Source organism: Eptatretus burgeri, chromosome 9 (assembly GCF_056783735.1).
Source record: "Eptatretus burgeri isolate ZD-2024b chromosome 9, Ebu_testis_v1, whole genome shotgun sequence".
Classification (NCBI taxonomy): domain Eukaryota; kingdom Metazoa; phylum Chordata; class Myxini; order Myxiniformes; family Myxinidae; genus Eptatretus; species Eptatretus burgeri.
The window spans coordinates 55,994,375-56,011,410 of record NC_140969.1 but is presented as its reverse complement, the minus strand read 5'-3'; the positions used below and the strand labels follow the sequence as shown (position 1 = coordinate 56,011,410).

General features: G+C 42.5%; 1 protein-coding gene across 1 annotated transcript in view; it reads right to left on the bottom strand.

The window, feature by feature from the left end:
- Nucleotides 1-17,036, bottom strand: part of CSMD3 (CUB and Sushi multiple domains 3) — a 1,047,538-nt gene that overhangs the window by 181,253 nt on the left and 849,249 nt on the right. Inside the window, exon 50 of the mRNA XM_085893781.1 lies at nt 9,480-9,626. Within this exon, the coding sequence (XP_085749907.1) occupies nt 9,480-9,626 (147 nt within the window). The remainder of the gene's footprint in view (nt 1-9,479; nt 9,627-17,036) is intronic.

Sequence of the window (17,036 nt, the reverse complement as noted above, 5' to 3'; positions counted from 1 at the left end):
CTGTGCAGAGTCGGCAGTACTGCAGAGAGCCAATGACCCAGGTGCTGGAGCAGGGTATGAAGGGTCACATACCGAGTGGCATCTCCCATTCACATCCACAGTTCCTCAAGGTTGTGCTGCAGAAAGATGGGGATATGGTAGAGCAGGGCGACAATTACATCGGTATCATTGGAGATAACGACACACACTTTGTGTCCTGCCTCAAAAGAGTCCAAGACATGCAGGGGTATATAAAGGTCAGCTTCTTCAAATTGTGATTGAAGGTGGGCCAGCACATTCGCTCTACCTTTGTGAATCATTATGCCCTGCCAGTTCTCATCTTCTCTGGTCGCCTGACCAACTACATTGGGGTATTGTCGAGTTTCAGGAGCATTTCCACGATTACGACAATAGAGCAGTTTCTCCAGAAGAATTTGTTTATGTTTGAATGCCAGAAGGTTTCCATCTCTTTTGGTAGTGGTGTCCCTGGTGTTATGGAACTGTGCTCGATCAGTACAGTATCGGTGCGCCTCATTCTCCCAGTATCCTTCACGGAGGGGGTCTTCGGAGTATGTGTCGAACACATAATCAGATCGGTAAAGGATACGAAACCTGAGAAGTTGGAAGGAGTTTAGAAGTTGAGTTGAGTCCTGAAAGATGGAGAGGCCAGTAACATGAACCTTGCGAATAGTGGCCATGATATCTTTCAAAAATGTAGAGTTTCTCCAATGTCCAAATTTATAGTCCTCGGTTTTGAGATGCATATTCAATTCTGAGTACTTGGCTCTTCTCCGGGTTGGTCATCATCCTGTTGTCATTGAACAGGAAGGGGAGGGCATGACATCATATTTCAAAAAGTCCTTGGTGGTGAGGCCACAAACACTTGCGATTTCAATGGTTTTCTCCATAACATTAATCTCCTTCTTGATTGTCTTCTATGGCTTGTTTCTGATCGTTAATTCTACCACTGAAGGTGAAGGAGGATATGTTTTCACGTGTGTGTGTGTGTGTGTGTGTGTGTGTGTGTGTGTGTGTGTGTGTGTGTGTGTGTGTGTGTGTGTGTGTGTGTGTGTGTGTGTGTGTGTGTGTGTGTACGATATCTCAAAAAGTTGTGAACAGACCTGGATGAAATTTGGTGTGCACATTGGGTGTGTGTGTGTGGGTGTGTGTGTGTGTGTGTGTGTGTGTGTGTGTGTGTGTGTGTGTGTGTGTGTGTGTGACAAGGACTAACTGATTAGATTTTGATGAAGATCCAGATCCGAATCCGACTACTAGAATTTTAAAAGTGATTCTTCACCATTGAGAGATCGGGCCAAAAACGATATATAGCACGATATCTCAAAATGTTTTGGATGGATTTCGATGAAACTTTGTGGACAGGTTGAGTGTGTGACCACGACAAATTGATTCGATTTGGTGAAGATCTGAATCCGGATCTGGATCTTCTTCTTCTTCCTTCGGCTGCTCCCGTTAGGGGTCGCCACAGCGGATCATCCGTATGATCCACATAGTGATTTGGCACATGTTTTACGCCGGATGCCCTTCCTGACGCAACCCTGGTCGCCTCTTACGACACAGGGATATGGTACACCTATTTTAACCGGGGTATACACCGGCCCAGTATACTGGTACTCATTTCGCCGACCTCGGAAGGATGACAGGCTGAGTCAACCTCCTGGTGTATTAATTCAGTGGCCCAACGGGGTTTGAACTCAGGACCTTTTGGATCCCAAGCCGCTGCCCTAACCACTGCGCCAACACCAGGCTTTGAATCCGGATCTGGATATGATTAATTATTTAATTTTTAAAGTGATTCTTCACCATTGAGAAATGCAAAATATCGTTTTTGGCCCTGATATTTCAAAAATGTATTGGGCCCGAGATGTTCTCATGGATCAGGAATTCTGTGGTGGAGGTATGCATTCTACCAAGTGCCCTTCTAGTTTTGATTGTTTTTGAGATTTGTTTGGTGAACAGTTTTACTGACTCTTGCACTTTTCTGGGAAAAAAATATTTTCAGCCAAAATGCCAAGTACTTTTCCTCTCCTTTTGCAAAGGCATTCAGCATGTCATTTCTGATGTCTTTTTCAATGATCTCTTTTGTCACAAAATTTTGCAGTGTTGGAGAAGCATTCGGAGATGGGTGAGAGCCCTTCTCCTCGATTAATTGGCTCATTGCTTGGATATGGGACTCTTTGTGGATTGTAGTGGCTTGGGATGACTTGTGGTGGTTACACGACTTGTGTGTGCTCTCCATCACACCAGGGAATGTGTGATGCAGATTATTTACTGCCATCATTCCGTGGTGAGTCAGGTCTCGTTGAATCATGTACCGTTTCTGCTTGGCAAGCCCGGTGATTCCGTCACTGCATTTAAATGAGGGGTTGATACTCTGCTCTAGTTTCTGATAACCACTGATGGCAGTGAAGCAGTCAGGTTTGTTGTAATAGAAAAATTGCCATTTGAGAAGTTCTCGTAGACTGATAGTGCAGTTTGAGCAGACTTCGCATGTTTTCCAAGTAGACAGAGCACCAGCACAGGTAGTTGGTCGAATCAAATGCAGCAAACAGATAGAGAGCATGTTGCACAGCATCAAGATGGAGCTTTCATATCCCCTCAAGATTAGCTCTCAACAAATCGTGCACCACATGCATCACTCAGAGGAATTGAGTCGAGAAGTGGATGTTCTCATTTACAGTGGACCGAGTTTCGATAAAGTTATTCAGATCTCCTGTCAACTTGTTGGATGGAGTGCCAAACTCTGCCATGTATCTCTGACTGTCATTGCTGTTCTTCTTTGTGACACTTGACTCGCTTTGCAAGGATAGCAAGCTCTGGTGCATACAGCTCAACACCTTTCTCAGCGAAGAATTCCTTGTGGAGAAGATGACTGAATGCTTCAGCAAGAAAATGCATACCTTAAAGAAAGTGACTGTAATGACATCCATTGAGAACTGAGTTTTGGAGGATGGTTGGACCAGACACTGGCCTGCAGCCAAGTGATGTCAGCTCCACTTCCACCGAGGGCTTTCCCATTTTTGGAGGACAGTTTTCACCAAGTGAAATGTTCCCATAACGGACTAGAGTACAAAATTCCTAAGGTTGCATCACTTGAATTTCCTTGACGATGCAGTACACCCCCTCATCGCAATACATCGGGATTTCTCTTTGTAGCATCTATGAACCAATTGCCATGAAATTCATTGTAGAATAAACCGTTGCATATTCAGAGATGGGATAAGTAAGACAGGACAGACAAGAATTTTAGAATTATGCCAATTAGGTCAACTCCAAAAATCACAATAATGGTGCCAATCAATTCCTTGGCATCAAAAACTTCTGTAGAGACACAGCGATCAACTTTTCTCAGAGCACTTAATGAGGAAACTTTTGGCCAATTTTGGTTATTCTAAGTACAATATTGGGTGATTGAGAAGCTATCAAACTTCGAGCTAGTTTCAAAGTGAAAGTGATCTTTGGCTAAAATTAAGTACAATATGGCCATTATATCCTGTGAACCAAGGTTTAAAGCAATGAATCATGCTCGAAAGTTGTTAGTAGTACCCAAACAATCAAAATGAAACAAAATGAATAATTTGTGGGTGCCTAATAATGATCTTTTCAATGAATCTCTAATACTGTCATTTTAGCAGCTTGGTGCCCAACCAAAAATCCCAGTTGGGCTCTGCAGAGAAAACGAACTTGACCTGAAGTTGTTTCCCAAACTTTTTTTTTGAAGGTCTTGACATATAGAATAAGAAAATTTAAACGACTGCTCGAAAAGAGTCATGTGAACGAACGACCCCCAATACTGTGTTGAGATTATATGTATGACAAGCTCATGGTAAACGTTATGTGAACCCACGGTGTCAATGAATGTTTGTTGTGCGATTAGCAACTCCCTGCTAATTTGCGAAGTCCTCGCGCATGCGCAATAAAAAGAGTCATTTGAGTCGACCCTGTATTGGAACATGGCATGCTGTCAGACTCTCTGTGGATCACGTGAGCAATCCAGCTGATAAGTACGCGCATTGCGGCCATTGAGGTGTAATTCTTGGTGTCAGAAGTAAACCTGAGATACGAAGGCACTTTGATAACAGAAGATTGATGTGAAGTACAGACTACGTTACTGAATGATGGTTTTCAAACCACTGAAAGACGTTTCCTTCTCCACGCCGACAGCATGGCCGGAATGGCACCAGAGATTGATCTGCTATAGAATAGCGACAAAGCTTGACAAGGAAGAAGGGAATGCACAGGTTAGTACTCTTGTATGCAATGGGTGGGGATGCTGAGCAGATATTCAGCCAATTCACGTTTTCTGGAGATGAAAATGCCGATGATTTCAATACAGTGCTGGGTAAATTAAATGATCATTTCATGCCAAAAAGAAACGTGATTCATGGGAGGGCTACCTTCTATCAACGAAACCAAAAGGATGGGAAAAGTGTTGAAAAATATGTGAGAAGTTTGTGTGAACTCTCTCAGTGCGCCGAGTTTACAAACAAAGACGACAACATTAGAGATCGGCTTGTGCTTGGAAAAAATGACAAAGAGCTTTCAGAAAAACTTCAATTGCAAAGTGACTTGATTTTGACCATGGCAGTGACTATGGCTAGGCAGTATGAACGGGTCAAATCACAGATTCAGCAACAGAGAGGGTTGTCCATAGATGATTTGTTAGCCACACAGAGGTGACATGAGCCACACGGAGGTGACACGGACAGGTATAAGTGTGAAGGTAAGGTTAAACCTGTGGCAGATGTGGTTATGTGCACAAGAGAGACTCTTGTCTGGCAGAAGGAAAGAGCTGCATGAAATGTGAGAAGTTTTCACACTTTGCGCGAGCCTGCAGGACAAAGAGTGTGAATGAAGTTGATGCATCTGAACCACTAACATGTACACCATTTTTTGTTGGGTCTGTACAAACCAATAATGAACCACTGTGGAGGGTAAATCTTGAGATACGTGGCAGAAGAGTGAACTTCAATATCGACACGTGAGCTGGCGTTAATGTAATTAGCAAGAAAATGTGGACGTTCCTTGGAAAACCGGACTTGTGTCCTGCCAACTCAGTTATGGCCCTGAGTCCAGGAGGCAGAATGGATGTGGCAGGATGATTTGACACATCAGTGGGAGAAGAGTTAACAGCCATCATTAGGTAATTGATGATGACACTGATCGTCTCCTCTGTAGAACAACAGCCACTACCTTGGGATGGTCCAACGTATCAATTCAGTCAGCTTTGGTGAAGTTAAGTGTCAGCTCGTCAAAATTATGCTTAAAGATGGAGCAATGCCATACAGCATGACAACCGCCAGGCGTGTGCCTATTCCACGACTCAAGAAAATGGAGTAGGAGATCTTGAGGATGAAGGATGGAGGGGTGATTGAAGAAATCATTGAGGCAACAGAGTGGGTCTCCCCGATGGTTCCTGTTGTTAAACCTTCAGGAGAGATCAGAATTTGTGTTGACCTGAAGAAACTCAAGACAGACTTCGATCAGTTTCTTTCTGTTCAAGAACACTTATGGAAGCTGAATGGATACTTATGGAAGTATGCACAAATTGAAAAAGAGTGTTTGGCAGCAGTGTGGGCTTGTGAGCGATTTGAAGTTTACTTGGTAGGACTTGAGACGTTCACCTCGTGTACAGATCAAAAGCCACTAGTTACTCTAGTCAACACCAACGACTTGTCAGAGACACCTTTGAGATACCAACGCATGCTTATGAGACTCATGCGATTCAAGCCCAATGCTATTCCCACCCAAGGCAAGGACATGATTGTTGCTGACGCATTGTCACGAAATCCTGTGTCGACTCATGACAGCATCCGTCTTCAAGAAGACGTCCATGTCTTCATCAGTGAGGTCATCTCCTCATGGCCAGTATCAGATGCTAGGCTCAAAGAAATCCGAAAAGAAACACAAAAGAACGTCGATCTTAAGACACCTCTGGAATACACCATCTGCGGGTGGCCTGTGTCGGTGCAATTTCTCCAAAATTAGCATAATGGGTTTGATGGTGATAATAACAATAATAAAGTGTTCTTAAAATAAATGTATTAAGTCTGAAATGTAAAATGTACTCAAATATGGGATGATTCTATGTGCTTTAACATGTATCTACAGTATATTTAATTGGGCATGTGGAAAATGCCACTTTTCTGAGGGAACCTTCAATGCAGCCCACGCCCCTCTTTTCGCATACCCAAGGCAGCGACAGTGCACCCCGCTCATTCCCTCACACACAAACTGCCAGTCAACATTGTTCTCTGTTTCATGCATACAAGGTGTGCGCCACTATATTACAAATGGGAAAAGTGTTGCACCTCGTGCCATGGGCATGCATGTGAGAAGGGACAAAGTCTGATGTGGTTAAGGTATTCCGATAGGTCCAAAGGATTAATTACCACTGACGGACCGAGGGAAGACTGACCGGCTGTGGGGTTGAAGGTAAGATCAATGGGGTGAAGGAGGGGTTGTTGAATTGACGTTTGGTAAAGGGGAGTATTGGAGGATTGAGAAAGGCATAGGGGGGGCGGGGACTGATGGGGTGAAGGAAGGATTGGAATGGATGTTGTAATGAATTGATGGGGTGAAAGAGGGATTGTAAGTAGCAGAGGGTTTGGAATGGACTGATGGGGTTATTGAAATCAAAATAAACTAAGATTTAAAGGAGCAGACGGTTTGGAATGGACCGATGGCATATTAAAAGAAAGATTGAAAGTCGCAGAGGGGGGGAGGGAAGACATCACACCAGGAAAATAGGAACTAACCTCAACACATGCTACCCCCAAACCCTTAGTCAAGGGGCAAAGGTCTACCGACACATAGACCACTAAAATAACTCATCCTCGGGTTGTCTACATGTCTATGTATGCTCTCCCCGGGTACGTTTCCAAAACCGTCACAATACATATCCATCTCAGAATCTCTCTTTGATTGAGAAAAAAAAAACCACAACCATAACCTGTAACAAGAGAAAGAATGATCAGAGATTGCTGACTCTCACCAGGACTTGTTTTGTGTGGTGTTTGTGGAGTTTTGTGTGATGTATTTTGGGTGGCATTTGTGTACTGATGCGTTACGAAATTAATGGCAAACATAATTACAACCGCCACTTAATAACTGCTGGCAGTGTTGACCGAGTGCCATAACATCCCGCTTTGATGCAACCCCACTTTGATTGAACACCTGACCCTGACCCATGACGTTGTTTTATTATTATTCAATTGAATTTAGAATGGGATTGAAATAATAATTCAATTGAATTTAGAATGGGATTAAAATAAATTCAATTCAAATCAAATGGAAGACCAAATTGGGACAGTCCTGCATTAATCAAAAAGATCCCAAACAAGCAAAAAGCAAAAAGCAAAGATGAAGTCATCAGGAGGAACCTGGATATTATTTGCATTTCATCTGCTACTCCCTTACTCTCAAACTCATCCAGGCATAGCCAAGTGTCCCTCATTTAAAAAAAAAATTTTCAGAAAAAGAAGAAAAAGAACACAGATCAAAAAAACTAAATAATTCTGGGTACCTGACCATGCATCTGACCAAGTTGAAATTTAAAATATGTATTCCCCATCACTACGAGATCATAATTGTGAAGTTTCATGTCAATTGATTAAGTGGTTCCAGAGAAAACTTCATTTAATATTTCCTTCAATCCAATATAACTGCCAAACCATGTGACCTATCAATTATTCCTTCACAAGCTTGTACACCCATTGGCTTGGAGAACATTTGTGTGAAGTTTCCCCTCAATCTGTCCAGGTGTTCTGGAGAAGCAGATTGTTTTTTATTGGTTTTAGGGTAAATCCAATATGGCCTCCCAGCCATGTGACCGATGATGTCATTTGTGTGAACATTTTGTTCTTCATGGATAGGTGGTCATAAGTGTAAAATTTTGCCTCAATCTGTTCAGCCACTTCAGAGAAGAAGATTTTTGAAGGTTAAAAAAAAAAATGAGAAAACAATATGGCTGCTGAATCATGTGACCAAGGTCATCAATTATTTTTTTTCTGTGGACCATTTTATCCCTAGTTGACCCTCAAAAATTTCCATACTGACCATATATAGCATTCTACATACGGAATGACGACGTCATAACGAAGGCACCTATGACGACATAAAAACACATTTCCAATGAGGAGTACTTGAGGTGTGCAAAGTTTCAATTTTTTCTTTGGTGCGGTTTCAGAGATACAGAGGTCCAAGGTTTTTGTTTTTTACAACATGGCTGCCACACCACGTTACCGATGATGTCACAGTTATCAATAAAACATTCTACATAAGTAGTCGCTCCAATGGTGAAAATTTCGTCTCAATCTGAGAAGCAGTTGTGGAGAAAAACACTAAAGTTCTGTGCGGACAAACAAGCACACAGACAGACAGACAGACAGACACAAACAAACAAACAAGAAAAGACGTCATGCAAAGCACAATGCTTGCAAAATCCATAAAACAAATTTGAACTCAACAATAATTGGTGGCTCATTTCAATGACCAAATATGCAACTGCTCTTCAAATTAATTGGATGAAAATTGAGTATTTTAGAAATTTGACAAATTTGTTGACCTTTTGACCTTAAAAAACAATAGGCTTCTTGCTTATGACAAACTCCACCATATGGTGAAGTTTTGTGAAGATCGGTTTAAACAAACAGACGGAACAAACAACGGATTTGTTCCGTTCTTTCTTTAAAAAAAAATAAAAATAAAAATCATATCCTATCTTTCTTGTTCTGTTCCGTTCTTAAACAAACACAAACAAACAGACAGACAGACAAACAAAATCGACTGACCAATATACTTGAAAAAATCTTCGATTTTGCAAGTAACAAACAAACAAACAATTGGATCCAAATGCAATATCCTCTCCTCCGGCAGGGGTAATTTTGTCGAAGAATCAAGAGCTCAGTAATTATCCCGAAGACTCAATAACTCAGTGGGCTGTCTCCACGTTAGAAATGAGGTCCTTGTATTCAAGTCCCGGGTTGAGTGAGGATTTTTTCACCCGAGCCCAATGGAGGAATTTATTCCTGTTTATTAATTTCTTGCTCAGATATATCTCCAATACACACACACGGACACACATACATACTTGCACATGTCTCAAAATCGCTCTTCAATTTGGGGGGAAAAAACACAATCATAACCTGTAAGTTCATTGTTTAGTAGAAGTTAAAACAGTGGACCAATTGGCAACTGATGTTTACCGTGTGACTAGAAAAAAAAAACAAAAACAATTAATGTCTAAAGTCCTGCGTACAAAGGATGCACAATGACAGCCGCCAAGATAATGCTGTTGAACCATTTTTCAATGATTCCCTCAATGAATGGTGAAAGCAATGGTTTGTAAACATCCCTCAGTGTGTACGACTTGGGATTGTTAAAATAAACTATGAATTCTGGAGTGAAATACACTGCCGAGACAAAGGACAGGACATAATATACTCGTCCATGTGGTCATGTTCTGCGTTAAGGCTGGGTACCTGAGTAGAGGATTCTAAAGCCCTTCTTGCTTGTTGCATGATCTGATGTCCAGTGCAGGAACAACTCATTCCCAGAACTTGTCATGTTCATGGGTATGGAGTAATCGCCAGTGAGCAAGGCGAGACGTTGGCTGTCACTCGATGGTCCTTCATCATACAACAAAAGCAAAATGTCAAGTGTCAATGTGGCACCTACAAAGATAGTGACACAACCTATTGTTCGTGATAAGCAGTGAAGTACATCGCAAATAAAAGATCAGAGAATGGCCAAGATGGCCTCAGAGCAATTTGCACTTACATGCACAGTAGGAATCCTCATCTGCACACCTAGTACCTGGCTGCTGGTTTGGCTCATTTATGGGCGGATGGCATTGTTGCTGAAGCAATGCGCCCTGTAGATTTGGCCAGTGATCTGGAATACGACTCGGATGCTGACACAATGCCGACCTATTTTTGAAAGCCAACGATTGACTAATTTCTACCAGGCAATGCTAGCAGATGGGACATCTGACTTAACATCCCTCCAAGGGATGCAATACTCATTGGTGCAATACCCTGCTTATGAAGCCCCGTGATGCGGTTTAATATCAGATTGGGAATCGAACCCCTTGGCACAATCCAATTTCCCAGGTGGGCAAACTTGCATGAGGCTGGGGACACTAATCCCCACCCCCACCTCCCCGGTACGAATCGTGCAGCTGCCACCTTCCCCGGTCTGAAACAGGCAACCTAAGGATTAGGTTTCACCAAGGCTGCTTTAAAATGAATTTCAATTTAAAATAAAATTACTGGCCCCGTGTATCCAATTGCGGCTAAGTACAATAACCCTGATATTATTGGGCCTGCTCGCACCTTCCTACAGCAGTCACTGGCTTTGAGCCTCCAGCTCTTCCAACCCATCATTGTGACATCCACCACTGAAGATGAAGGACGTTATGTTTTTACCCTTCTCTGTCTGTTAGTTTGTTTGTTTGTGTGTAGGCTATCTCATAAAGTTGTGGACGGACCCAGATTAAATTTGGTGGGCAGGTTGGGTGTGTGACAAGGACGGACTGATTAGATTTTGGTGAAGATCCGGATCCGGATCCGACTACTGGAATTTTTTAAGTGATTCCTCACCATTGAGAGATGGGGCCTAAAACTATGTACAGCATGAGACCTCAAAAAGTTTGGGACGAGTTTTGACAAAACTAGGTGGATGAGTTGGTTTGGTTACAAGAACAAACCAATTCGATTTTGGTTCAGGTCCGGATTCAGATCTGACCTATCAATGGCATACAAAATGTAAACTACTCAGCCTGGCGGAGGTATGTGCTCCACCGAGTACCGTTCCATTTTTCCAAGTTGTCAATGAACTATTTTTATCTTGCCAAAACGAAGTTTTTGCAAGATCTGTTACTTGGTAAGTTTTTTTTACTTTATGTTTAGAAATGTTTAGATTTCGTAAGTATATTGATGAGTTCCGTTTCTGTTTGTTTGTTTGTTTGTTGGTAGGCACGATAACTCGAGAATGGAAGAATCTATCAATGTCAAATTACACCACGTGATTCAGGAGGGTGATGGCTAGCGCTGATTAGATTTTGGTCAAAATCTGTCAAAGGTCAAGGTCACAGTGAGGTCAAACATCAAAAAAAAATTATAACTCGCGAACGGAAGAAGCTACCAATGTCAAATTACACCACGTGATTCAGGAGGGTGGTGGCAAGCGCTGATTAGATTTTGGTCAAAATCGGTCAAAGGTCAAGGTCACAGTGAGGTCAAACATTCGATTTTTTATGGTTTTGTACAGAATTATCGTAGAAACTTCTGGTTTGCGTCGCTACCTTCTCAAGAGACAGCTTTTATTAGACAAGGTCAGAGGTCAAGTTGACGATTTCGTAAGTACCAGTCTATGACTGCTTGTTTGTTTGTTTGTCTGTAATCATTGGATTTTTCACCTTTATATCACTCTGTAGAGCACAATTCTCATCGGAAACTCTTATGGGTACACATATCGTAGTATTATTAGAATACCCTTCAGCACACATAAAGGTCAAGGTCAAAGGTCAAGGTCACTTTGCGGTAAATCATGGAGGTCGACGAAACCCTTATTTTTTGAGTAATTTTAATCGAATCATCTCCAAACTTTATGGGAATGTAGTATATGGTCTGTCGCTCAGATGATTAGTTTTTGGTGGCGATTGGCCTTGACCTTCATGGTTAGCGCCTGAGGTCAAACATATTTGATCCCAAGGTCAAATTTTCAAGTTTTAGGAACCATATAGTGTAGTACCTCAAATTGAACACCTCGATGAGTGCTTTCTAGATATGTCAAGCTTGAGACATTATGACGTCATTTGGTGACGTTATAAGGCAAACGCATATTTTTCATGGTTACTCTGTAGAACGATTCTCATCGGAATCTCTCGTAGGCAGATATTCCTCAAGGAGTCGCTCCTGGTGGATAGCAGCTCTGTTCACCTCAGTGTGACCTTAAAGAAGTCACACGTGGTCACCTTTTGGCAAGATACGGGTCACCTTACGGGTGACATTGGTTTTTATTCATTTGTCTGTTTGTTTGTTTGTTTGTGTGCAGGATATCTCAAAAAGTTGTGGATGGATCTGGATGAAATTTTGTGGACAGGTTGGGTGTGTGACAAGGCAGAACTGATTCGATTTTAGTGAATAACCATATCTGGCTACGAGAATATTTAAAGTGATTCTTCACCATTGAGAGATTAGGGCCAAAAATGATATCCAGCACGATATCTTATAAAGTTGTGAATGGATTCGGATGAACCTTGGTGGGCAGGTTGGGTGTGTGACAAGGACGGATTGATTCAATTTTGGTGAAGATCCGAATCCGGATCTGGATACGAGAATTATATAATTTTTTTTAAAGTGATTCCTCACCATTGATAGGGCCAAAACCGATGTCGTACTGTATAGCATGATATTTCAAAAATGTATTGGGCCTGATATGTTCTTGTGGATCAGGCATTATGTGGCAGAGGTGTGCACTCTACTGAGTTCCCTTCTCGTTGTAATATGCAAGTAGCTACTCATGACTCACAGCTGCGACCTCACTCCAAAAACATTCATCTAACACCTCCTGGGGCCCAAGCTGACACAGACCCACATTGGCCTGTCTCTTTTTAAGCTCTCCACCACTAAATCTCTTCCTTCCTCTTACCCTCTGCTCTGCGGCCGCTAGCACTCACCCCGTGTGCAGTAAGTCGGCAACTCCGGGTGCCGAGTGGACCCCCACAGGGTCCACCTCAAACTCTCCGGGTCCAGGTATGACCCTTGATGCCAGCTTACACACCTCATTGGACATACTCACTCACCAACATAGATCCGGTCATGCTCACTGGCGGTCCGACCTCACTCCCACACTGCGCAGGATCGGAGACCTGGTTCACCGGCTTAGGTTCGGCTGCCTGTGTATAACTTGAGCTGGCATCGTGTGGCACCGTTAGTCCAGAACCTGCTACAAGGACCACAGCTGGATTCAAACGTGCACCCGCAAGTGTTGTACCACACACCACGAAGGTTGCCTTATACACAATGGGGATCGCCAGTTTCTCTCTTCATCCCATCCTCGTCACCAAATGTAATATATCACTTAGGTGCTTGACCTTCCAGGCAAGGAGTTTGATCACAGCTCACACACGCGGCCTTCAGGATCACTGCCATTGTGGCACCCCACTGACGTCACCCCCGCGCTGCCGGCCCAAACCACTGATGTCGATAGGGGGTGTATGCCACACTTTCCCTCAAAACCCTCCATCTGATTCGTCTCGGGGATTATCCTTTTACACTGGGGCAGAGCAACATCTACACCAGCGTGATGTCCATTTAGGCCATTATTATTTAAACACGTCCTTGTGGAATTTTTCTTTATCCCCCATAAAGCCTAAAGCAACCTGCTATTCCACTTTAACTTAATGCCTCAGCCTGTGTCCCTAAAATTTCATTGTTACGCCACACAAGCTAAGTGAAAAGAGAGGTTAAGCAATTGGTTCATGTTGATCCATCTGTCTGTCTACAAACATCAGTTTATGATCGAGAACTTATTTGAATTGAATGTAATATGTTGAACATGAATCAGAATACAAACCTGCCGTTTCACAGTATTTTCTCTCTGAATTCATCCCAATCACATACTGTATGCACAGTGAGATACTTTTTTTTTTACTCTGTCTGCTTACCCAGCAGTCAAACAAGATTGTCATTCCAAACAGGAAACTTACTGTCTTTAAGGACCTCATAAAGGACACATCCAACAAGCACGAATAACTACTGTAACATGTTATACGTGGTGGTGTAATAGACACTGCGTTAACGGCAGTAAAACTGCGGTAAATTCCTGAATTTATTTATTTATATGACTTCTACAATCTTTATTTTATTCAAATTGAATTAAATGTATTGAATGCTGGAGAACATAAATTGCCTTATTTGCACTTCCAAGAACCTCCAGTTTTGCATTACTTAGACATGTTTCATAGGGAGGTATATAAGGGTGGTGGACAAGACTGCTTCAATAGCACTAAACTTCCAGAATTTATTTTTAACGATCTTTAAAATCATTATAATATTTAAATTGAAGCATATACTTAAACAATGCATGGGCCATCGTGTTCTATGAACTCTCGAGTTTATATTTCATATTTTTTTCCAGATAGTTAATTTCCCCCTCCATTTGCACTTTCTTTTCATCTTATTTTGTTTCCAGTTCTTTGTTTTTGTTCATTGCTCCCTTCATTTCCATTGCCATATCTCATTAATTTAATTTTAGCCTGCCAGTCTGGCATGTCAGTCTCCTGGCTGCACCACTGAGGAACGGGGGAGAGGTTTCTACCATAACCTCTTTCCCAATTGGCACCACCCCTGGCTCACCTCCAAATACGTCTTTCACGCAATCTGCCATGTCATTGACATCCGGAATCTTGTTCACCATTTCACCCACAAGTAGTTTGAAAAAAAAAAAAAATTATAAAATTGGCCATGCCAAATTGCGTTCAAATTTGATTTTAATATTTTCCCTGGGGAAATTAAATGGTTGAGTATCCCACAATCTGACAACAAATATGGTTGCTCTGAGCCGGAGGTCTTATAAAAGCCAGGACACTGGTCCAATCCAAGTCAAATTTGTGGCGAGATTTCAGGCAATAACGCACTGTGGTTGACTGTGTCACTTTTCGTAGCACAATTGCAGAATGGAAGGAGTCAGACACACTTTCGCATTGTGTACTGCCATACTACCAGAGACTTTCCAAAAGGATTGGCAAGACAGTACGCAGTGCATGGATTGGTGTCGCATACAAGCCTCTACGCAACATCCGTAATGTCATTTTATAGCTAAAGGATATCAACTGGTGACAAATAATGAGTTGTTTACCATTCATCATGTAGAGATGTGACCAATTCTACATTGGTGAAAATGGAAAGAATTTGAAACAAATGCTGGATAAACATGATGTAGCAATTAGGCTTGGGAATGTGAAAGTCAGCCAAAGCATATCATTACTTAGTGCTAAATACGACATCCAACAAAAGACAGATTGATTCTGGAGGCATGGCATGTCGACAGCCGAGAGAGTGTTATAACTGGGGAGACTGTGGACACTGGACATACCAACACAATACACACCTCTGATATGAATAGCAAAAACTGGATGGTGCAAACAGCTGGAGAAGGTCAGCAAAAAAACCCACTAAATCCACAACACCACACCCACACATGTCCAACACCCAACGGAAATTCTATCAATTACACTACACTCACATCACCATGTCCAACCCAGATGTGAACCTAGCCATGTTCTTTCCCCGGAAACACAAAAACAAGAAGTAGCACACACCCTCGCTCACCCTCATATGTACATACTGTGCAATACCAGTTCACATGTAAATAGTAAAAAAAACAGAGCAGACAATCGATGATGTGATCGGCATTTGTTGCTTAAGGTTCGTTTAAATGAAAAATATTTCTCAATTGACCCTCCTCCCTCCTCCCCCACCACACCCCCCTCCATCCAGACTCGCACCCCAACCCTTCCCCTCCCTCCAGACTCACATCCTACCCCTTACCCTCCCTCCAGACTCACATCCCACCCCTTCCCATCCCTCCTCCTCTCACTCCACCCATTCTCCTCCCTCCTCCTCCCACACCACCCATTCTCCTCCTTCTCCTCCCACACCACCCATTCTTCTCCCTCCTCCTCCCACACCACCCATTCTCCTCACTCCACCTCCCACACCACCCATTCTCCTCCCTCCAGACACCTACCCTACCCATTCCCATCCCTCCTCCAACCCCACCCACTTCCCTTCCCATCCCTCCTCCAACCTCACCCCTTTCCTTCGCTCCTCCTCCCACCCCACTCCTTCCTCTCCCTCCGGACTCACACAAATAAAATTATTTTACACCACATTGTGGAACAGAAGTATTCAAATAAAGTCTACGCAGCAACATTCCAGAAAATTACTTTACAACACGTATTTTACACATGAGGCGACACACCTCACACGGAGGAAATCATGGCAGTGTTATAAGCAGCAACGGAACTGAAATGGGGGTCAAAATGGCGGAATAAATGTATTCAATTAAAGTCAATGACTTCAAACGCAGCAACACCTTATACAAAATTGTTTTACACTTTTCTTGCCTGTGAATTACCACTGAATCATAGCGTGGGACAGAATGAATGAACACACAAACACACACTTTGTTTTTTTTACCCGTGAATTAACACTAACCCAGTGCACGTGACCGAACTGCGTATGTAATACATCGTCGTTCACTTTACTTTACCTCGCTCACTCGTCACTGCCTTGTCATAAAAACAGACGTGTGTGAACACCGTGGGGATGGACCGCAGGTCTCTCTCTCAAAATACCGCCATTCACGAGCAAATTCCACCCGGCGCTCTGCTGAATATGGAGGAGGGATCGATCTTCTTCTTCAGTTTATGGTGTTTTCAGAACCGCGAGGCTTTCATATAAGCCACGTGTCCAGACATAACAGCGGTGAATGAATGAGCCTTTAGGTAATCCAGAATACTGTATGGATTTCTTTAAAATCTGAGAACCACCTTGTAGAGTCAGGGGGAATGCTTCTGATTTAAATGGCAGAAAATGTTTGGCAGGTCATACACACCAATCCCCACCTCTTTCATACTTTGAAATACTCAATATGGGTCCATCATGAAGAGGGGATTTTAAAACAGACTCGACAACCCGTGAACCTGTTGGGTTCCCGTTGTGACAGCGGTTGATGAAAAAAAAAATTCAAGAAAAAAAAGAAAGCTCCAGTGAACTGTACCGCTGAGGTTGTTTGCAGTGATCAAATACTCTGGAAGAGTACTTGACTGAATCAGGAATTGATTTTTAAATAATTTTTTCGTTGCCCGATTTGAACGAAACTTGATACTGCACACCGCAGGCGAATGGTGAGTAAGGTGGCCCTAAAATTTCTGCGCTATCGTGTACCATTTTCTTTTTTCGGGAACATACATACATACATATATACAAGATGAGAGTTTTAGTAATATATAGATGGTTCAAATCTTC